The following is a 24,006-nucleotide window of genomic DNA, read 5'->3' on the forward strand; positions in this document are numbered from 1 at the left end:
TGCAGGCACGTTGTGTTCCGGTCTCGTTGTTAATTGTCAATAATCACCGGTTGTGATATCGGACACTGAAACGTTGGTTTTTATCCATCGCCGGAGTGACACGAGTATATTCTAGCAACGATTACGCACCACCTCTCGTCGGTAAGATATTTCAGAATTTTAACTTATTTTTATTGTGATCGATAACAGGGAACTCTGGCGCGAGATATCGAAATTTCGATTCGATTCGTACGAACTGGAATCGAGTAACATTTGAATTTAAATCCGGAAACAAGAGTCGCGTGCACTGTAATCTCGAGTGTATTCAAGTTTGGCAAGGGTCCGATGTTGTGAACGTGTGTAAGTATCGATGCTATTGTGCCTTTCTCTCGCGGAATCTGCGGAGGTGAATCGATATTAGCAATGCGTGTATCTGTTTCATAGGGATGTTGATATTATCATTGGATAAGCGTCGGACAATTAATTATCATTTAGAGAGGACGAGCGAAAGCGAACAACATGCACGGAGAGACTAGGAAATAATTCTTATAATATAGGTTTAAGTACTTTGAGACAATTGTGAAGAACTTCAAAATCGGACTGTATCAGTTTAACACATTAACGATGGGGCATTTTTATTCAAACTTTCCTATGCGACGGCTGATTTTAACGATATAGAATTTCTGTAGAATACCTTCAACATATATATATAAAATTATCATTATATATATATATATAAAATTATTATTAAATACATATTATTATATATATTATATTATATTATTATATATATTATTATATATAATAATAATAATAATAATAATAATAATAATATATACTATTAAATTTATATTATTATTAATAGTATATATATATGCTATTAATAATAATAAATATATATATATACTAAGAATATGATAAGTATTTTTTATTACTAAGTATATTATATTATTTTTTATATTATTATATAAAATTATTATTATATATATATAATAATAATAATAATAATATATATATATATATATATATATATATATATAATATATTCATTATTATTATTCATTTATTTATTAATATTTCTGAATAGTTATATTCAGAATAAAAATCCTTCGTAACAGTTTCCATCAAAATTATTATATCACGGTTCGCAGCTTTTCAAGTCCCGAATACGAAAAGTGGTACATATATCAGCCTTGATAAATTTCAGCGCGAGATCATACATTCCGTTAGCGAGAAATATTAGACCAGAATCTCCATAATCGAAGAACTCGCGTGATAAATCTTTCGTGGCGCTCAAGCACACATTTAGATTGCGGGACGCGGAATTAGAAAGAAATCCATTGGATTATCGATAACGTTCGGTATATTCTGCGATCGGCAGACAGTATATGTTTACGGTGTAATCGGTCGATCATCTTGGTATGAAAACGGTTGTTTATCTGGACGCGCGCGTGAGGAGCCGATGGTGCGTCGACTCGCAACTTCGTTCGAAACAGTGAGCCTCTTATGGTCCGATTGTAAATCTGTCTGGAAACAGAGGCCGATAAAGTGTGGAAGAAAAATGCTGTTCAAACGACGGTATCTTGATTCGATACGAATCTCGCACGATGCGATCGTTAATCGAATTACGATACGATCGTCGCTCTGATACACATACTACAATATACAGTGATTCGCATTAATATTCGGACACGATATTGTCACAAGAATTATTGCTCCTTTTTATCGTTTATGATAGTGTTTATTGTTTTTGTATTTTTGTAATTTTCTTGCCAAAACAACGTTCCAAATTGTGTTTTTTTACATTTAAAAAAATTTATCTTTTTTGGCCGGCCTTTTTCAAAAAAACCGTGCATTAAGGGGTCAATAAACTTTAATAAATTGCGTGTCTTTACACGCAATTCGAATTGTTTTATAACGAAGTGTCGCACGGGGAAGATATTTCGATCATGTTTCGTATCACTCTCGTTTCCTCGTACCGTTTATCGCGCAGGATTCGGTGCACGCTGACATCGAAGGTAGTTTCTCGCTGCGCTCAATGTCAACATTTAGTGTGCGTTAAGTGTACTATAAATCTGTCGACCGTGATAAACTTAACAGATCGACCATAATGGAATATGCCGTTTCGAATAGAATCGAAATATCGCACGCGCGTGCATTGCTATTCATAGAGTATCATCGTACAGTGCAACTCGTGACGAACGAGCATGTCCGCCGCTTCGTTTAATTGCCCCTCGAACTATGACAAAATCCTGAACCCCGCACCACGCTAGGATTTCTTTAGCCGTAGATCGTTCGCGCATTGTTCTCGGAATTAGTCGTGCAAATGCTCCCAAAACGAATTAACACGTTCCGTGCCGAGCTTTTTTTACTCGAATCTTCACACTTTGATATTTTACTAAAACTTGATGTATTACGTGCAATTATTCATTCTCGTACACATAACAACGTAACAAAAACTTATCAACGCCCATTCTTGCGGTGGAAATTGATTCTTCGGTTCTAAATTTCTTGTAAACAATTTGTTCAGTTCACTAAGTAAACATGCAAGCGTGTACCATCGATGGTACACGTGGCACGGAACGTGTTAATCCTGAGAACTATCAGGTCGTCAAGCATGAAATTTGTAGAAAAGAAGGCAAAGTTGCTTCATAACTTACAAATATGAGGAATTATTTGATTTATCGAAGTATGCACCCATATTGTCTATGAACTTTTGCCATTTAAGCGGCAGGTTGTTCAGGCCGGTGATATAAAACCCTGGCGGGCGAGAGTCAACGAATTCCTGGCAGACCAGTTTTACAGCATTGTCGGAATTAATTTGTTTTCCTGTTAAAAAATTGTTCAATGCTAGTCGCGCCCGCGCTCATCGATAACAATTCAATAAACTGCATTAACCCTTTCGCTACGGGCGGGTTCTCCACCGCGGTACTTCCGCTGAACGGAGCGTCGCGACATCACTGCACGCTACGCGACGCCGATCGTCAGCGGGAGTACCGCGGCGGAGAACCCAAGCTGCTTGAATGTTTTCGTACGAAAAAATTTCTCTCCAAAGGGTATTTATAAATAAAGGGTATTCCAGGGTATTTATAACGTCTTAGCATGCGCTCTTTAATTTACAGTATGAGAGGAAATAAAACATTATGCAATATAATGCATCTTATGGAAGGCCACTATAGTGGCCCATAGTACCTCAGTGGCATCATACGAAAGGCCACTATAGTGGCCCGTAGTACCTCAGTGGCATCTTATGAAAGGCCACTATAGTGGCCCGTAGTACCTCAGTGACATCTTATGGAGGGCCACTATAGTGGCCCGTAGTATCTCAGTGGCATCATACGAAAGGCCACTATAGTGGCCCGTAGTACCTCAGTGACATCTTATGGAGGGCCACTATAGTGGCCCGTAGTACCTCAGTGGCATCATACGAAAGGCCACTATAGTGGCCCGTAGTACCTCAGTGACATCTTATGGAGGGCCACTATAGTGGCCCGTAGTACCTCAGTGGCATCATACGAAAGGCCACTATAGTGGCCCGTAGTACCTCAGTGACATCTTATGGAGGGCCACTATAGTGGCCCGTAGTACCTCAGTGGCATCATACGAAAGGCCACTATAGTGGCCCGTAGTACCTCAATGACATCTTATGGAGGGCCACTATAGTGGCCCGTAGTACCTCAGTGACATCTTATGGAGGGCCACTATAGTGGCCCGTAGTACCTCAGTGGCATCTTATGAAAGGCCACTATAGTGGCCCGTAGTACCTCAGTGACATCTTATGGAGGGCCACTATAGTGGCCCGTAGTAGCGAAAGGGTTAATAGTAACCTTAAACACGCTCTCCGATTCGCTTACCTTCCCTTCAGTGCTAAAATGATAATAACAATTTTCAATGGCGCCTTACAGTCGCCACTCGAGTTCGAAGGGTTAAGCGCCAGCGACGTTCCAAGCAGGGGGTTGATGCCGAATTAAGTGATCCCACATGGTACCGCTTCGCCGATGCGTACACGCGCGTATGAATTCTTACTGTTCCCGTTCAGAGGCCCGTAAATCAGGCTTGATTAAGGTGGCAAATATTCCTTATGCGATTAATTTCAAAGCGCTTTGACAGTCCAAATAGATAGACGCGAACGCGTCGGTCAATATTAAAGCATTAGGAACGGTTCTTCGGATTTAGTGGTTCGAAAACCGCTGCGACGTCGACATCGGTGGTAGTTCGGGATTGCGTTCACGACTGTGACTGCGACACTTGAGATTAAAGTATAATCAAACGCATAGCATACACATCCCCCATTCGTCTCGGTACGTATCGACTTACCAAACGCGATTCTTTCGAGGAAACATTGTTCCCGTTGTCCTCGTGATCCAGGGATCAGTTTGTTTCACTTGTATCCGTGTCACTCTTGCATGAAATGTGCATTCCCCTTTGATCTCTTAACTACAGATATATTTGTTTCTGAACGCTTTTTCAGATGACCAAGTTGATTTCACCGAAATGGAGAAAGATCGAAGAACGGAAGTGAAGAATCCGCGACAGAGGGCCAATGCGTTATCGATTCTATCATTCTCGTAAGGATACGGTATCTCAACGGACTTACATTTTTGTCTTTAGAGGGTCTAAGGAATCTATTCCCCCTCCCCCCTCCCCCAAACCCCCGCACCGCACTAGTTACAAAACAAATACGATAAGTCATCTGTGAAACTGGAACATTAGATTTTCATAAATATAATTCATGTGATCCTAACAACGAGAGTTTTTCTTTCTTCTGAACGAGACTATTGTGCGGATGAGAACCGGAGAGATCTCAAGATTTCGTCTCGTTTAAATGAATTTTTCTCATCGTTGAGATTGTTTTTCCAGCAGGGGAACGAATCATCGGGGGAGAGAGAGATTTTTTCTGAATTCTCGCGTAGCCGAGTGTTTTCTTTGCCGGGTGTTCCGACGATCTGAACATGTTTGAAAACGTGCTTTCGACGGAAACAGGTGGACATGGAAGCTGTTCGCCAAGGGGTACAAACGGGAATTGAACGTGGACGATCTCACCGATCCTCTGCAAGAGGATAGGAGCAGCAGTTTAGGCCGGCGCATTGTGAAAAATTGGGAGGACGAAGTGAAACGATGCGAGACGAGGAAGGACGGCTCGAAGCCGAGCCTGTTCCGAGTGCTTTACAGATGCTTCGGTAGCATAGTCCTATACGCCGCGTTGTGGATATTCCTTCAGGAATTCGTTCTACGGTACGGTAACGAGCGTCCGCCGCGACACAATTTATTTGACATCGGTACAAAGTGCCGCTCGGAGAACAAAATATTAGAATCGCGCCGCTGTCTATTAGACCGCAGTTATGAAACAGCTTGCGTAACAGATCGAAAACAATAAATTATGAACGGTCGCGAAGATGAACGAAAGTTGAATTCGTCTGTGATCTCCGGAGACCACGGGTGTTACAGTTAAGGGGTTAACTGGCGTTACTATGTTGACGCGATCATTATTTTTAGTAAATCGATCCCGCTATATGCCGGTGTCGCGCGAGGCGGTATCATTTTCTGCATTCTTTCCTGTCGGCTGCGTGAACTCGGCATGCTGCGATTATTTATATTGTAAAACATAACAGAGCGATAACGATTCGCGAAAGGCTCGGTTCATCTTCGCTTTTCTTTGCTTCGTTTCCATAAATGCGAACGATGGATCCACGTGCGATATCATTTCTTTTTAGAATCATTCAGCCGTTTCTGCTGGCTAGATTGTTGCGTTATTTTTCCGGGAATAAGAAAACATGGACCACAGACATGTATTATTACACGACGGCGTTCTGTCTGGTCCCTTTCCTCGACGGCGTTGTCACGCATTGGGCTCTTCAGACCTTGATGCACGTGGGCATGAAGATCAGAATCGCTTGTTGCACACTGATATACAGAAAGATCCTGAAACTGTCCAATTCCGTCCTCGACAACGACACGTCCACCGGACAGGTGATTAGATCATTAATCGGGAGCCCCTCGTCGAGCCTTCGTATCGGATCGTTTGACGTGTTTGGAATCGATGTTGTAGATGGTGAACTTCCTGAGCAACGACGTGAACAGGCTCGACTTCTTTGTCTTCAGCATTAATTACTTATGGATCGGACCGCTTCAAATGATGCTAGTTACTTATCTTATATTCCGTGAAATCGGATTGGGAGCCGTAACCGGAATGTCGGTGGTCGCGATGAGCATACCATTGCAACGTAAGTGTCGTCGCCACGCAAACATTGGTTTTCGCCGAAGAAATTACCCCGTTTCGTCGCTGAACGCTGAAGTATAACCAGCTCGAGCAATCCTCGCGTTTCTTATCGACGCTTACATCCGAACACGAGGTAATTACATTGTTTATCAATTTCTTGTTCGCACGTTGCTGCAGTATACCTCGCTCGAAGAGTGTTGCGTTTCGTCGATGGTTCGGCGAAGAAAACCGACTACAGGCTCAAGCTAATGAATCAGATCATCGCCGGGGCGGAAGTGATCAAGATGTACGTTTGGGAAATACCATATTCTCTTCTTGTGGAGAATGCCAGACGGTAAGAAAAATACGATCGCATTGTCTCGTCCGATCCCTGTCCGCGTAAAGTTCCAACGATTGCAGCTTCTCCCATCGGTACATATTTATTTTTACAACGTACAGAGTTCGGCTGAATAACATGCACAAGCGTCCTCAGGATGATACCTGATGAAAGAGATGAGAAAAACTAAGAGTTGTGTTCAAGTTCTCTCCGTTTAAGATTAAACGTGCCAGTTATGACTCCTAGTCAACAGTATTTTCAAACATATTTTTCTCTAGAGAACGATTATTATATAAAATTATTATTATTATTATATATATATACTAAGAATATGATAAGTATATTTTTCTAATTAATTACAGTAGAGATTCCCGTATCCGAACTAACAGGGAGACAAAAGTGGCCAGATATAAGTTTTGGGTAATAGAGATCGATCACCTTTTTTTGCATTAAACTTCATTTATTCCAGTAGGAAGTAACAAAATTGATAGTTTCTTTGAATATTTAAGGGTAGGCCGCTAAGTTACACAAATTTTGTATTACAAGCAGCTGCGTAGAATTACATTCCTGTTGTGCTTCAACCGTCGAAGTCCTTTTTCAAATGATACTAGCTTTAAACGTTGGGTTTCGTTTTAATCTATTTTTGATCTCTATAGCTTTTTCTCGTAACATGGGTCCAGATACCGGCATCTCTCTCTCTCTCTCTCTCTCTCTCTCTCTCTCTTCCATTCGAATACAGCACTATCTACACTTTCGTTTTTTGAATTCGTTAATCCTTTCCTACTCGTACTAGAATCCGCGGAATCTACATTTTGCATGTAATTTTCAATATTATATTTCTGTTCTTTTAATGATTGTAGATATGTAATACAGTTGACTCCTAATCAACAGTATTCTCAAACATATTTTTCTAGAGAACGATACTTCGGAAAAATTTTATTTTACTTTTGTATTTCTTATCTTTATTCCCCCCCAATACACACACAACCTATAACTATACCCGCTTGCATAATACACGTTGTTCGGCCGGGTCCTGTATAATTACATCCGAGGCACGATAAAGTAGCGCATTTTTCTTTTTAGAAGCTATACTTTTACGACTTACTTAAAAAGAAAAAATGTGGCAGCGAGTTTTACGAAAACAATCACGTAAAACAGTTTCCGCGGCAAGTAACGATGCCTTCGATACATTTCACGTGTAATAACAGAGATAGAAATATGTCATTTCCGGTGCGATCTACTACGAGCATGTCAGACTCCTGAAATCTTCATTGTAACCTTTTTCCCATAAGGAAAGAGGTGGACCTGCTAAAAAGATACTCCATTGTCACGCACTTCGGTTTAACGTTCGACTACAACATACCTCGAATCAGCCTCTTCGTAACGATACTGACGTACGTCTTGACCGGCCACAATATTGATGCGGAGAAAGTGTTCATGATAACGTCGTTTTATACAATCATCCGCAACTCAATGACCGTCGCCTTCCCAATGAGTAAGTTCTTCCATTGCTCCAATCGAAATCAATCTTCATCTCGCCATTTATCTGACCGTGTTAACACGTTCGCGATCGTTGGCATAACATCTGTGGCTGTAAAGGAAAACGTCGCGTGCCACGATCTCAACAAGCTTAAGTTTCGTGGGCGAGACACAATTAAAAAGCATGGGAACACTACTAGTTGGTAATCGGAAATTAGTAATCTAATTAGTAATCTAAAAAATTAGTAATCTAATCGTAATTAGTAATCTTACTAATTAGTAAGCGTGTCCCGAACGTGTCTCGCAAATGGGGGATTCCTGAGGTTATTTGAAGTAACTTTCTCCTTAGCGAAAATGCGAACCGCGGCTTTGTTTACGAGTTATTAACGAAAAAACACTGTCCAATAAGAGGCGAGCTCGGCTGGCGTCGAGCCAAGGAACTGGGCTTCGTGCGCTCATTGGCTGGGCAGCCGAGCTCGCCTCTTATTGGTCGGTGTTTTTCGTTAATAACTCGTAAGCAAAGCCGCGGTTCGCATTTTCGCTAAGAAAAAAGTTACTTCAAATCGACCTCAGGAATCGAATCGGATTGCGAGACATTTTTGGGACATCCTGCGTTTCGAGAATGAATCACCAGAGCAATTTATTTATTTATATATTTATCTATTGATTGCAAAAAAGGTTTTTTGAAAATATGCTCCTAGCAAGAACTTCAATATTGTTTCTCTTAAAATCTCGTTTCTCAAATTGATCACCACGATCAATCTCAAGGCCTGCTCATCGTCAACGTCGAATAAATTGTGTATCTATGCCACACTAAGCCGCTGCAGCCATTGCGATAATTAAAACAAAATAATATATCGTTTCAATTTTTCATAGCTCGTAATATTTAAATTTATTTAAATTCATCGACCGTAGCCGCTTTCATGTTTAAACAATTACTTGAATGCACATTTTTATATTAACTTGAGATTCTTCGTAATTACTCGGTGAATCGTAAAAACAAAGCGAAATTGTCACGAGTCGACGAAAGAACGTGAAACGTGTTAACACGAACTATCGCGATCTGATCGAAACAACATTAACAAGACCTTGCAATCCATCCAGGTGCTAATCAGTTGGCCGAAGCGACAGTCTCGGTGAAACGTCTCGAGAAGTTCATGATGTATCCGGAGAGGTCCGACTCTCGCACGGCGCATCACCGATCGGCCTCGCAGTCGACGCCCGTGTACTTAAAAAACGTCACTGCCAGGTGGGACCAGTTCAGGGAATACACGTTGCAGGACGTGGACCTGTCGGTGAATGCGGGTAACTTTATAGTCATAATAGGTCAAATAGGATCTGGAAAGAGTAGCCTATTGCAGGCGATACTTCGGGAGTTGCCGTTGGAGAAGGGTGTCCTGGAAGTGCACGGAAAGATCAGTTTCGCGGATCAGCAGCCCTGGCTTTTCGCCTCCTCGGTGCGACAGAACATTCTGTTCGGCCAGCCGGTGGACGAGGCCCGTTACAAAGAAGTGATTCGGGTGTGTCAATTAACGAGCGACTTGGCCAGCTTTCCGCACGGCGAGGGCACGATGGTCGGTGAACGAGGGATTAAATTGAGCGGCGGCCAGCGGGCTAGGATCAACCTCGCCCGGGCTGTATACGCGGAGGCCGATGTTTACCTGTTCGACGATCCTCTGTCTGCCGTGGACCCCCACGTGGGCAGTCGAATCGTCGAAGAATGCATCCGCGGCTACCTGAGGAGCAAAACTAGAATCCTGGTCACTCATCAAACACAGTACTTGAAATTCGCCGATCAGATCATCGTGATGGACAATGGAAGAGTGGCGGCCAAAGGCAATTTCGAGGAGCTGCAAAATATGAATCTGGACGTGATGAGGATCTTCCAGAAAACGCACGAGTGCAGAGAGTCCAAGGAATCGGAGGACAGGAAGGAAAAGAAACAGGTGATCGAGGACGCGAAAGAGGTGAAGGCCGTTGCCTCCGAGGAGCCGATCGAAGTTGCCGAAACCAGGTCCGTCGGCAGTATTTCGATCGGAGTCTTGTTAACCTATCTGAAAGCGAGCAATAGCATGTTCCTGCTCGTTCTAACGGTACTGTGTTTCACGATCGGCCAAGGGATGACGAGTAGCATCGATTATTTGGTCGCCTTCTGGGTGAACAGCGAGGTTGCGTCGTATGTTAATATCGAGAATGGTACGCAATGGCATGGCCCACTGACTCGAAATAGTATTATCTATATTTATAGCGGATTGACTGTGGCCGCCGTGTTCGTCTATGTGATGCAAACGTTCCTGTATTACGAGGTTTGCATGGGGTCCTCCAGAAATTTACACGCACGCATGTTTCGCAGCATCGTGCGCACTGCCATGTATTTTTATAATGTCAATCCTGCTGGCCGTATATTGAACAGGTACGTCGAAGGTTCGCAGATTTTCTGCGTGGACCCGGCTTCCATCCTAGCCTATGTATCTATGCGACGCTACGAAGGAAAAGCTGAATTATCCTTTACAGGCTCTTACAAGATTGTACTTAACCAGTTAGAGCTGTAGCGCCTCCATTTCAGAGCGCGCACCTATATGTGTTAAAATATTGGGTCAAAATATTATTATTATTAATATAATATATATACATAATAATATAATAATATTATTAATATAAATATTATATATAATATATTATATTATATATATACTGTATTATTAATTATAATAATATTATTTATATATATATAATATAATATAATATTAATATAATAATATTATTAATATAAATATAAATATTATTATTATTATTATTATTTGATAAAATTAACAATTCTATTACTAATATTTACTTATTCAAAGAGAAACCCAGGGACAATCGAATATTTATAAAAGTTAACAATTCAAATTGCTGCTGTAGAGAAAGAGAGAGAGTGGTATTTAGCAAAGCAAGGGACAATATATAATGGCACTTTGCACATCGAACACCAATACCGTGATTCTTTTCTAATTTTATTTTTATACCAATGCAAACAACTTCGCGTGCAGGATTGGCCTCAAAATATTCTGGACATCTCGAGATTTGAGAATATGTTTTCGTTCTCCTTAAAATTACAATTTAAATAGCCAATGGTCACTGCTTCTTGCGCACGGCGAGTATACTCGTCGAACCCAGCTAACTGGTTAATATAATATCGAGTCTAATCCATTTCGTCGATTGATCGATACTTCGAAGCATGATACAATAGTTCGAGCCGGCTCCATGCAGAAATATCACGTGTCGAGGATTTCGAATATTTCAGCGTTAACGGGACTTGCAGGTTCTCCAAGGATATCGGTATGATCGACAAACATCTGCCGTTCACTATGATGGATGTCATATTGATGGCGTTAACTTGCATGGGTACCGTAGTGATCCTTTGCAGCGTCAGCTTCTGGCTGCTCATACCAACAACCATACTAACTATCGTTTTGTATTATATGCGGGTAATATATATTACGACTAGTCGGGCCGTCAAACGCCTCGAGGGTGTCAGTAAGTATAGCTCTAGAAAAATATGTACACATTCGGTGACGAGACTTCTTTACGATCGCGGAAGCATATGCGTTGTACGATTAAAAGAAAACGATCCAACTTCTTATGGTTTCCAGCACGATCGCCGGTGTTCGACCACTTGGGCGCCACGCTGCAAGGTCTCGCAACGATCAGGGCGTTCAAGGCCGAGAAGTTAGTAACCACGAACTTCGATAACCACCAGGACCTGCACTCCTCCGCCTGGTACCTCTTTTTTTCCTGCTCGCGTGCTTTCGGCCTCTACATCGAAACGATCTGCACGTCGTACATGAGCCTGGTGACGGTCATGTTCATAGTGTTCGATGACCTGGCGGTCGCTGGTGACATCGGTCTGGTAATCACTCAGATCGTCGCAATCGTTATGAATCTGCAGTGGGGTATAAGGCAAACGGCCGAGCTGGAGAACAATATGACATCTATAGAAAGAGTCTTGGAGTACAGTAACCTTGAGGAGGAACCATTCTTGGAAAGCAAGCCGGATGAAAAACCTCCGGAAGACTGGCCCACGAAGGGGCTCGTGGAGTTCAGGAACGTGAAGCTAAAGTACGAACCCAAGGGTGCCTATGTCTTAGAAGACATCAATTTTGTGATCATGCCCAAAGAGAAGGTTGGCGTCGTCGGGAGAACCGGCGCTGGCAAGACATCATTGATCAGCGCGCTCTTCCGGCTAGCTTACATCGAGGGCGAAATCCTTATAGACGATATAGCTACCCACACAGTGGCGTTGCAGGACTTCCGTTCGAAGATCAGTATTATCCCGCAAGAGCCGGTGCTGTTCAGCGGAAGTCTGCGCCGTAATTTGGATCCCTTCGATGAGTACTCCGACACCGTTTTGTGGGAGGCTCTGGAACAAGTCGAGCTCAAGGAGACCATATCCGACATGGCCGCCGGTCTGAATACCAAGGTGGCCGAGGATGGGTCGAACTTCAGCGTTGGTCAACGTCAATTATTATGCCTTGTTCGAGCTCTGATTAGGAATAATAAGATCATGGTGCTAGACGAAGCCACTGCCAACGTCGATCCACAGACCGACTCCCTGATCCAACAGACGATCAGGAAGAAGTTCATGGATTGTACTGTCTTCACTATAGCGCACAGGCTAAATACTATTATGGATAGCGATAAGATTCTGGTAATAGACCGCGGCCGCCTTGTGGTAAGTGTTTTATTGTTGAAATGTACGTTTCTACTTCTCTCATAATGTCTCATTACCTTCGTGCCACTTCGCTTGCTAAGCAATATATTAGTTAATGATCTTTGAGATATTTGGCAAATCAAATTCTTTCACCGATTTGTTCTCCGAGACGCTCTTTCTTGTATCAATTAAAAATGAGATATTTAAAGTACTCGAGTTAGGTGGGATCTCCGCTATCTTTTTTTTATTTTTTTATTTTGAGCAAATCAGAAAAGTATAAGGATCGCCGTTTCTTTTCTTGGGAAACTTAATTTCTAAATTCGACCATTTCAGGAATTCGACCATCCGCACGTTTTATTACAGAAGAAAGGCTATTTTTACGATATGGTGCAGAAAACTGGTACTGCGATGGCAAATAGTTTGACGGAAGTGGCGAGAAACGTGAGTAACAACTATTTACGAGCAAATAAGAAAATAAAAAGATACAATGTCGCGTGTTAATATAACCTGCGCCGATTTTCCAGTTTTTTTACAGGAAAAGCGAAGCATCGACTTGAAGATTGTGCATTTTTGTCAATATTAAAGATACAACGATATTCGAACACACTTTTTGATACATAGAATTTGTATTTTAGTGATCAAAACTTGCTAGACGTGTCTTCAACTATACAAACGAAGTGTAATGCTTACACACCAAAGTATTATCTACGAATGATTGATTATTCGTTTAGCATAAGTATAAATATCGATAACTTTTTTCTAAGGAAATCACCGCCATTTAGATACTACGAAACAGAAACTATCGAGGTATCCGAAAAGAACGTAAAAAAAAAATTTTCTTATTAATAAAAAATAATTTATATACTACCAATGTAACTAAATTTTTTTTACCTTTAAACAAGTATGCGAAATATAGCACAGGATAACTTTAATGAATAATCCTAAAATTATTAACACTGTTTTCAGTTCCACGTTCGATAACCAAAATATTTCGTTGAAGTTCGGAAATCTTTAAACACGTACAATGTTAAAGAGAAATTTGCAGCTAGACAATCGTCTACTTATATGTTCCTTTCTCCAGCTCAATTAGACTGTTGTTCGCAGTACGGAGAGAAACGCCATGGAAGATTTTACAATCTGTTAAAAAGAAAATGGATAGATATCATTTCTGTGTAGTTTTACTAAATATGTGAATATTCATTGTTTCATCGATTAACGCTTAGCCAACCGAACGGGGAGATCTACCCGTTTTAAATTCACTCGGTTGACGGTCGAATGGATGATTAATGAAAAATGAAAAATGATTGCTTAATTTTATTAAGATTCGCAAGAGGTACGAATGCTGAAGAAGTAATCGATGCCATATAAGTTTGCTTTATAATTTTTGTTTAATCGAATGAAATATTTTGATTTTATCAACATTTTTGAGCTTTCTAGCGCGGTCGTGGAAGTGTTAACAGAAACAGCGGAACAATTAATGGAACAAGCGATAGTGCTTACATTGCTGAAGCCAAAAAGCGTAAATCTATAGAATTTCCCAGCCGTTAAGTACTCAGCTTTTTGTCCGTTTATTAAACAGATTGTCAAAGATCTTCTGTCCCTGTTCGCGATGTTCGTCCAATCGGTGACGTAGAACGCTTCACCCACTTGCTGCGACTAAATATCACGATTGCTTTGGTATCAGTGTTTACGAATTAATGGTTGAAATGAATAAATACGAACCTCGTGAACAAGTTGCTCGCCAATATAGGAGTACAAATACAACCAGGCCGCCACAATGATAGAATATAAAATAAAATTAACAGCAGCCACCGTATCTTTTGCAAGCATCTGTGATATACGAAAGATAATAAAATGAAAAAATTAACATCACGTTCTCACAAGTAAAAGAATTTTGAAATATACTTCTAATCGATTTAGATCGTCAAACTAATTTTCACAACAAACAATGTGATTCTAAAACAGCATAATACATCTCTCGCGGTTATTATTCATTCTTTATATTACCATATCAAGTATATGTGCCTTAAAGAGATTCGATTACATACGATTATCACCACGTACATAGAAACGCCCAATCGGAAACTACAGTTCAGATATTCTATCAGAAGGATATGGTGGAAACAGTCGTTTAGAATATTTGAAAACCTGAAATTCATGCAGATACAATTACTATATACATATAGACGGAGACTTCTATACGCGTTTATTGGTTCTTGTCAGCCATTTCCTATCCACAAAGATCATCGCTTTTACCGCATTTGTCATTTCACAGCAATAGCTGGGAAATGGCGCCAATTATAGTAGAATTCCAATTATCCTGCATGCTCAGAATCAAGACAGTGTCGGATAGTCAAATATACTAGGTATATTTAACTCTATATTTTTGTTTATTTATATTTGACTCTATATTTGTATTCGACTCTATATTCTTCTTCATTATCGCTGCGACAAAAATATGGCAATTGAGACGATAAAAGAATGTTTCAAGGACACAGAAATGTTCACAGATATTTACTACACCCGTTTCACGCGAAAGAGGTCTATTTATCGCTGACAGAACAGAGAATATTCAGTAGTTGACGCAGCTACAGATGTATTCTTGCAGAGTTAACGAAAAAGAGATTACATGGACGGAAAATGTCACGAAATTTGCAGATTCGAGGATTGCAAAATTACTCGGAGAATACAGAAACGTGAAGGAGTCTCTCCTACATCTGTAACGTATAACCGAAGTGTACCGATCGTTGAAAAACGAAAGAACAATCTAAGATCGGAAAAGAATATATTCTGCAGTTGGAAATTTAAAAATATCACCATTTGAGACAATTGGCACCACTTATGGTGATATTTCGAACTATATTTTTGCGGAGTCTGTACAGCGCTAAAGCACGAAGTGAGAAAACGCCGAAATTGTTCGCAGAAATTATTTACTGATGTTAATTTTGGGATTTGAATATTTCCGTAAAGACGATGACAATATGTTGAACCACTAAAAATTCTGTCTCATGCCCGCGGTGCCATATGTGGCAGAATCAAAATTGCCATTTGCGAATAAATTTTACGAACAGTTTAAGCGTTACCACTTTCTCAAACAGCGCTATCTTAAATTTTTCAAAAAGAACAAACTATTTTTCACAAATTTCAAGCTGTTCACGTTATTTTCAACAACAAATACACTTTGCGTGCATGATTTATATACAGGAGAGTTTCTGAAACGTTTTTATATCCTCAGAATATGTTTTAGCTATAAATGTATCTAAAAACTGAGATATAGACATAACAGAATTTCGATGGCCAGCATACTCGGAATAAAAACGGTGTCGGATAATCAAATCGGCCTGACAATTTCCCTCCACGTTATCACCTCGATCAAAGAAACACAAGCATACATCTCGACGAAATCATTCAGCTTCCGAATCAAAAGAAAATCTACGTACTCACTCCAACAACTCCAGATGCTCGATCACTATAGTTTTCATCCTTTGCTGAAACTGCCCCGAAGATTGCGTTAGAGACATTCGTATTCGGCAGGCCAGCATCGACAATTTTCCGCAAACGTGTAGGGTCGAGGTGACGATCAGACTAGCTTCGGCTGCATGGTACACACCCACATACGCAGCGGGAAGTTGGAAGATGTATATCATAGTGTATATTTTAGCGTTATAGCGGTAGTCGAAAAACACATGAGCCCGGAATGGTAGCACGAAGGGCTGTGTGCTGTTGACTTCATCTATAACAACGTTGTTACTCGGACGATACAATTGTTCATTCTCTCAGAAATAAAACTCTACTATTTGTGAACAGTGAATTCCGCTAAGATTACCTGTACCAGAATTAACCATCAGGTCTATCAACGGACGCGCGAACATCATGTAAGCGACGACGAATGCGAACACCGACACATATTTGCCGAAATAAACGGATATGTTGTTGTACTTTCGATAACGTCGTTTCTCCTCGTCGTTCTCGAACGATATCGCGCCGTTTATATCATTTTGGATTTTCTCGATCACCGCTGGCAATCTCTTGTTCGTGCGAATAAGGACAAGAATCAACGTCACCGAAACCGAGACAGGCCATTCCGTCGCGCTAACCACCAACGTCTCAAAATTGTGCAAAACATCGTACGTATCCCAAGCTTGCATCAGTATCAGGAAAAGGAAATATAATACGATCAGCTTGAACAGTTTCGGACTATCTTGCGGCGGCATCACGCCGCCTATCGCAAATATTCGTCGACAGTACGCGAGAGAGTCCCCAATTCGGTTGTAGTCGCTACTCTATAACAGTTTTTACGAACCAATTCCCACACATGAGAAATCCAATGGTAAATAATTTACCTACCAATGACCATCCACATTCGTTTTTCAAAAGACAATAGTTAACGATTCGGGATTTTCTAATAGAGGTCTCGATACCAATGGCAAATGTTCACTCGTGAACGAAGTTAGCAAAAAGCCTAGGAGCAAGCTCAACAATAAGTTCCCGATAAGCAAAGTGTCAACGTAAACATTGTTACGTGCGAAACGCTTGCTCGTTAGTACACTTCGATTTCTCATTTCCAAGAAACGTTGGAAAAGCTGACGAATTGCCAAAAAACTCCTGTCCTCTGTTTCCGAACTGAACGCAACGCCTTTAAAAAAAATTGTATGTTCTGAATTAGGTTGATTTAAACAAGCGTTTCACATGGAACAACCGCGAGCAAATCGCGCCGCCTCGCTTACTGTCATCGCGCTTCTATTCTTGATCCCGAAACTGAACCGACAACGCTATGGCAGGCGTTTTTTACGCGACATCAAGCAACCAACGGACACGGTCGCACATGGTAATTCAAGCGACGGAATAAAAGCGAACTGAATTCAACATTTTCGTCGATGTGGATAATTACTGTGTAGCTTTGTGCTGTGCCAGTAATTTTTTATCTGCTCCTTACGACGGTACACGCGCCTGGTGTTTTTTCTAACAGGTTCGAAACTCCGCAAATCTGTGGTTAGAGAAAGGTAACGAAGATAATCGAGCCAGTGATTTGTGCGCGAAAATTGAGCAACAGTACATCGCTTCGGTAGAATTATTTATCATACCGAACCGAGGGTGGACGAAGAAATAAGAGCGATCGATTGGTTCGCAGTTGCATTTTGCGAACTTCGAATAGTGTAAAGAATTGCTGACGACCGAAAGTACCTCCCGGATTTCTCCTTCGAAAGTTTGTCCACCATTTCGATCTAAACTTGGAGTTTTATCGTAATGTTGATCAAACGTATTGCACTACGACGATCCTGGCTACTTATAGTTGATAAAACATCGTGAACGCTGCATGAACTATGAAACTGTCATGCTTTCGTGCAAATGCGGGAAAAATCTATAGTAAGTAAAGCTAACATTCTCTGGATACTTTTATTTGTATGTTTTCGGTAGCTAAATATTATGTTTGTCTTCACGACTCTTGAATCACGTGCATTAACATCGTGAACGCTGCATGAACTATGAAACTGTCATGCTTTCGTGCAAATGCGGAAAAAATCTATAGTAAGTAAAGCTAACATTCTCTGGATACTTTTATTTGTATGTTTTCTCGGTAGCTAAATATTATGTTTGTCTTCACGACTCTTGAATCACGTGCATTAACCCTTTCGATACTACGGGCCACTATAGCGGCCTTCCATAAGATGCCACCGAGGTACTACGGGCCACTAAAGTGGCCCTCCATAAAATGCGACTGAGGTACTACGGGTCACTATAGTGGCCCTCCATAAGTTCGATCGTTTGTAGCGAATAAAGTCAGTGCTTACTGCAGAAAGATAATTCACCTTATTTTTCTCTCAACAACGGATAGATAGATATGCCTTATTTCTTTCAATTTTGTTCAACTTTATTTGGATTAACCCTTTTGCTACGGGCGGGATCTCCGTTGCGGTACCCCCGCAACGATCGACGTCTTGTAGCGTGCAGTGATGTCGCAGCGCGCCGTTCAGCAGAAGTACCGCGGCGGAAAATCCGCCCGTAGCGAAAGGGTTAACATCGTGAACGCTGCATGAACTATGAAACTGTCATGCTTTCGTGCAAATGCGGGAAAAATCTATAGTAAGTAAAGCTAACATTCTCTGGATACTTTTATTTGTATGTTTTCGATAGCTAAATATTATGTTTGTCTTTACGACTCTTGAATCACGTGCATTAACAGACGGTAACTTCAAGTTAGACGACCAGCACCAGGTTTATTCGACTCTTGTTCGTAGTACGGACAAGAAAGCCATGGAAGTTTTCACGATCTGTTGAAAAAGTGGATAGATATCTTCCGTGCATAATTTTATCACGAAACACGGTATTCTTGTTGAATACTTGAACGCTCGTGATTATGCATCCGTCAGAAATGCTTGCGGATATTTCCTCCTTAAAAATTAGTCACTAGGAACAGATTGTTCTACTTACGTCGCAGAAACCGAAAAGCGTGAATCTGTAAAACTTCCCAGCCATTAAATATTGAGGTCTTTGTCCGTTTATTAAACACATTACCAAAGATCTTTTATCCTGGTTTTTCAAGTCGGTCCAGACGGTGTGGTAAAATGCTTCACCAACTTTCTGCGACTGGATATCATAGTTGTCCCGATATTAGCGTATATTTTACAATAAAATCGCAATTTTAAATGGATGGTAATAAATACAGGCAGACGATCGGATTCTTAAAATTATCTCATCAAAAAAAAAAAAGAAGAAATAACAGACAATCAACGATACAAACCTCGTGAGCAAGTTTCTCGCCAATGTAAGAATACAAGTACAACCAGGATGCGACGATTAAGGTGTATGAAATAAAAATAATAGCAGCCATCGTATCCTTCCCTAACATCTGTGCAATGTAAAAGATGGTAAAAGAAACGAGCGTAACGTTCTCACGCGAGTAAGAAAATGTTTAGAAAGTGTTTGTTGACGCATGTGCTTTAAGAAGATTCGATTACATACAACTAACGCCACGTACATAGTAATGGCCAATCTGAAGCTACAATTCAGATATTCCATTACAAGAATATGGTGGAAACAGTCGTTTAAAAAATCCGCCAACCTGTAATAAACCTACATACAATTATCGTTTCCTTTCAACAAGTGATCTAACAAGAATTGACGTATTCACTCCATCAAATCCAAATGCTCCATCACCATTGTTTTCATCCTCTGCCGGAAATGCGCCGGAGATTTCGTTAGGGACAGCCGAATTCGGTACGCCAACATCGACAGTTTGCCGCAAATGTGTAGCGTCGAGGTGACGATAAGACTGGCTTCGGCTACATGATACACTCCTACGAATCCAATGGGAAATTGGTAGATGTACGCCAGAGTGTATGCTTTTAGATCATAGCGGTAGTCGAATAACATATGACACCGGAACGGTAGCACGTAAGGTCTCGTGTTGTTGCTTTGATCTGGAACAAAGTTGTTACTCAGACGAACACGGTTGATCGAATATAAACGCTACTCTTGCCACAGATTTTGTCATGTCCTCGATTCGTGGATTGTTCGAGAAGAAAAGGTACGTTCAGTTTTTCTAGTCACTTCATAACGTGAAATCAGAGAGAGAATTAATCCCGAGATCATATTCCAGACTCTGGAGACCTCGGGAAACAATTCATCTCCGTGAAACATGACCTCGGGACTGTAAAAATTGAAATGTTACGCGTGAAAACAAGCCTAGGCAGATTTTTACGATCAGTTTTACGATAAAGTTACCTCTCATTGACATAATGATTACGATCAATTAACACGCTACGATTAAGAATGCATATTACAAAAGAATGGGTGAAAATTAGTATTTACGTTGACGATTAAAGATTACCTGCGCGAAAATTGATCAGCAAACTGACCAAGGGGCGAAAGTACATCATGTAACTGACAGTGACTGCGATCAGCGATCCATATTTGCCGATGTAAAAGGATATGTTGTTGTATCTCTGATAAAGTCGTTTCTCCTCGTCGTTCTCGAACAACATCGCGCCGTTTATGTCTTTCTCGATTTTCTCGATCACAATTATCAGCTTCTTGTTCGTCCGAATAAGGACAAGCGCGCACAGCATCGAAATCGTGAGAGGCAGTTCTCCCGCGATCTGTATTAATGCGTCGAAATCGTGCACGACGTCGTACAAGTCCCAAAGTTCCAACATAGTCAGAAGGAACACGTAGAACACTACGACCATAAACAGCGGCGTGCTGCCGTACTGGGGCAATACACTGCCGGTGGCGAATATTCGCTGACAGTACAAGAGCGAGTCTTTGATCTCGACCGGATCGTTGCTCTGCAACATTTTAGACCCCTGTCCTGGCATGAGAAACACTTCCTTAACCGTTTGCACTCGAAGCTATTTTGATTATATTCTAAACATATCTTTCCGATCTACAGTGTTTCCATTTTATATGATTTATTGCGATTTATGCACACGAAAGCCTATATTAGTATATAGGCTTATATATTAGTATATGTATACAAGTACAAAGCTTGCAATTTTAAGAGTCTTTTAGATACAAACGAGTCTGATACTATTAGAGTTATTTAAAAAAATAGTATAGCAATTTTTAGTGGCGCCTCGGAGTCGCCACTCCGGGTGCAAAGGGTTAATACTTCACTTGCTATTTAAAAGAGAACGATTAAGATTCTCCTAGATATAATGTAAATATTGAAAAATCGTTGAACATGCTTCCGGTAGATAAAGTGTTTACGTTAACGTTGTTACGTATGAAACGCTCGTGCGCTAAGGCAATTCGAAATTTCAATTTTCACTTTTCGTTCGACGCGGAACAACAATTTCTCCGAATGGTAAGCTCTACTTTTTATACTGGGAATATTCGAAATCTCGCAGGGGTCGCAGATAAAAATATCCAAAAATTACTCGGTTCAGCCTCTTGACTTAGAACAAACGTTTCATACGGAACGATCCGTAGGAAACCACATCGACTCTCTTACTGTCATTGTCAGTCTATTCTTGATCTTCAAACTGAAACGACAATGGTGTGTGAACCGTTTTTATATGATTGCATGCGATCAACGGCACGGTTGCATGTGACAATTCAAGCGCGGAGTAACAGCGAACCGAATCGCAACCGTCCCTTCGGTGAAAGCAATTATCGTAAAGCTTTCTAGCGCCCCGTTCATTTTTTATTTGTTCAAGACTGTATCGCCGAGAACTGCGAAGGGGAAACGCTGACGAAGATAATTGAACCGGCGATGTTTGCTCGAAAATTGACCAAGATGGTAAAGCAGAATTATTTAGTGGCGAGGGTGGCCGAGGGTGGCAGAAGAAAGAAGCGTGATCGATAAGTCTTCAGTTGCATTCTGTGAACTTCAAATAGCGTTAAGAATTGCTGACTGCTGGAGGTATCTACCGGATTTCTCTCTCTCTCTCTCGAGAGAGAGAGTTTTATCACTGTAATCTTAATTTCTAGTTTTATCATACCGTGTTGCATTCACCGTATCGCACTACCACGATCCTTGTTACTTATAGTTGATGTATAGATCGTTAAAACTGCCTGAACTATGAAATTGTTACATTTTTGTACAGATGTGGGACAAATTTAGGAAGCAAATGCAACATTTTTTCGACACTTTTATTTCCATTTTCGGTACCTAAATAACAATGTTCATCTACGCGAGTCTCCAAACATGCGCATTCTTAAACAGAAACTTCACATTAGCGAACACCGTCAGAAATCGTTTGCATTGTTCTTATTTCCGTTTTCGATCATCAAAATGTTATGTTTATAATTGAGAAATCTTTGAACATACGCGATGGAAAATAGAAATTTGCAGCTACACAATCGCCTACTTATACATCACTTTTTCCAGCTTTATCCAGACCATCGCTCGCAGTACGGAGAGAAACGCCATGGGGAAGATTTTACAATCAGTTGAGGAAAAGGCTGGATATCATTTCTGTGTAATTTTACTAAACACGTGTCAGCGAATATTCGTTGTTTTATCAGCTAACAGGAACAAGCGATAGTGCTTGCATCGCTGAAGCCAAAAAGCGTAAATCTATAATATTTCCCAGCCGTTAAATACTCGGCTTTTTGTCCATTTATTAAACAGATTGCTAAAGATCTTCTGTTACTGTTTGCGATGTTCGTCCAATCGGTATCGTAAAACGCTTCGCCCACTTGTAGTGACTAAATTGCCGTGGTTGTTTTTTTCTTCGCTTTTTCATCCGCATTTTTTAATGATTGAAATAAATAAATAAGACCGTCACAGCAGAAGGCTGTGTCGTGGTCAAAAACGAAACGCGAAAATCGAGCTAAGGCAATAATACTCGACATATGCGAAATCAGCGATTATTTCATTCGCGACGATATACTTTGAATAATTCACTTCAATGCTAATGACAATCGCGATGGTTTTATTCGCTACGCTAATTTTGATCTCTGCCGATCTCTGAAAATGAAGCGAAACAACGCGAAATTATTTTGCAACGCGCTATTGCAAGTCGCGGATGTGCCCAAATACTACTGCTACTACTATTACAAGAACTACTATTACTATCGCAGCGAGTACAGCGACCAATTAACAATAACATATACATAATAATATACATGATAATATACACAATAATTTTTGACTTACAATAGTATCGAGTACCTGAAAATAAAGAATCTGAAAATAAAGGACCTGAAAATCCTAGCTAAATTGGGGTTATTAGTTTCAAAATCAATTAACAAAATTAACAAGAGACTTGCACAAATAGGTCGGTGACTTAGTAAATCTTTATTTTCCTTGACAATTATATCACATCTTAATTCTTAACAATTTAATTTTTTTTTTATTGTAATTTCACGCACTAAGTTTCCTTGGAAATTATATTACACATCTTAATTCTTAACAATTTAATTTATTGTAATTTCACGCACTAAGTTTCCTTGAAGATTATATTATATCTTAATTCTTAACAATTTAATTTATTATAATTACAATTTTCGAAGAGCTTACTTGAAATACGACTGGTCCCCTCATTAGCCAAGTTCAGACTAATTGAGCAGCGACTTCGCGCCGAGCGAGCACAAAGGATACCCCCACCACTGACTTTGACGATCGACGATCGCGCGATCGACGGCGATCGATAACTTCGACGATTTCGATTATTTCCATTTATTCAATATTCGCGATTATTTATTTTGCAATAATGCTATCCGGTGCCCGAGAAATTATTTCATCGCTTGATTTGTTCATGAAAAGTACCAACGAGGCTCAATTAACAATTAATCGTCTTGCATAAATCGATCGAATTGTTTCAGTTATTATATCGAATTGCTTTTGTTAATTAATTTATTATTTCTCGCTTC

General features: G+C 40.4%; 2 protein-coding genes and 1 long non-coding RNA gene across 4 annotated transcripts; 1 reads left to right on the forward strand and 2 right to left on the reverse strand.

Moving 5' to 3' along the window:
* On the forward strand, positions 1 to 13,554 carry LOC117224823 (putative multidrug resistance-associated protein lethal(2)03659). Of its 2 annotated transcripts, none has more exons than XM_033477976.2 (12): positions 1 to 141; positions 4,451 to 4,547; positions 4,963 to 5,214; positions 5,694 to 5,949; positions 6,029 to 6,203; positions 6,377 to 6,533; positions 7,808 to 8,010; positions 9,099 to 10,407; positions 11,299 to 11,513; positions 11,630 to 12,708; positions 13,021 to 13,128; positions 13,212 to 13,554. In XM_033477976.2, exons 2-12 carry the CDS (start codon positions 4,474 to 4,476, stop codon positions 13,242 to 13,244), a joined length of 3,861 nt encoding a protein of 1,286 aa, XP_033333867.2. In that variant the 5' UTR covers positions 1 to 141; positions 4,451 to 4,473; the 3' UTR covers positions 13,245 to 13,554. The 2 variants fall into 2 exon arrangements, with proteins under 2 accessions (XP_033333867.2, XP_033333868.2); XM_033477977.2 differs by lacking the exon at positions 1 to 141 and adding an exon at positions 4,154 to 4,280.
* Positions 7,645 to 9,219, reverse strand: LOC143260049 (uncharacterized). Its single transcript, XR_013034153.1, has 3 exons — positions 9,083 to 9,219; positions 7,879 to 8,106; positions 7,645 to 7,823 (listed from the first exon to the last, which is right to left on the reverse strand). It is a non-coding gene; the product is annotated as an uncharacterized LOC143260049 (long non-coding RNA).
* A 129-nt stretch (positions 13,555 to 13,683) lies between the features above and the next one.
* Positions 13,684 to 21,827, reverse strand: LOC117224827 (uncharacterized). Its single transcript, XM_076524575.1, has 13 exons — positions 21,641 to 21,827; positions 20,519 to 20,993; positions 19,820 to 20,108; positions 19,651 to 19,750; positions 19,430 to 19,537; positions 19,097 to 19,275; positions 17,415 to 17,445; positions 16,514 to 16,970; positions 16,132 to 16,420; positions 14,736 to 14,835; positions 14,410 to 14,517; positions 14,188 to 14,343; positions 13,684 to 13,824 (listed from the first exon to the last, which is right to left on the reverse strand). The coding sequence occupies exons 1-13, from the start codon at positions 21,644 to 21,646 to the stop codon at positions 13,774 to 13,776; spliced, it is 2,349 nt and encodes a 782-aa protein (XP_076380690.1). The 5' UTR covers positions 21,647 to 21,827; the 3' UTR covers positions 13,684 to 13,773.
* Between the last annotated feature and the right edge of the window lie 2,179 nt (positions 21,828 to 24,006).

Source organism: Megalopta genalis, chromosome 9, assembly GCF_051020955.1.
Source record: "Megalopta genalis isolate 19385.01 chromosome 9, iyMegGena1_principal, whole genome shotgun sequence".
NCBI lineage: Eukaryota > Metazoa > Arthropoda > Insecta > Hymenoptera > Halictidae > Megalopta > Megalopta genalis.

Bases quoted from the DNA above. Each gene is read 5' to 3' on its own strand.
- LOC117224823 (XM_033477976.2), top strand. From the start codon at position 4,474: ATGGAGAAAGATCGAAGAACGGAAGTGAAGAATCCGCGACAGAGGGCC. The intron at 8,011-9,098 runs GTAAGTTCTTCC...CAATCCATCCAG, and splicing joins GACCGTCGCCTTCCCAATGA to GTGCTAATCAGTTGGCCGAA. The intron at 10,408-11,298 runs GTACGTCGAAGG...CGGGACTTGCAG, and splicing joins GCTGGCCGTATATTGAACAG to GTTCTCCAAGGATATCGGTA.
- LOC117224827 (XM_076524575.1), bottom strand. The intron at 16,971-17,414 runs GTAAGCGAGGCG...AAACTGTTATAG, and splicing joins AGAATAGAAGCGCGATGACA to AGTAGCGACTACAACCGAAT. The intron at 14,518-14,735 runs GTATGTAATCGA...CGTATATCACAG, and splicing joins CTATGTACGTGGTGATAATC to ATGCTTGCAAAAGATACGGT.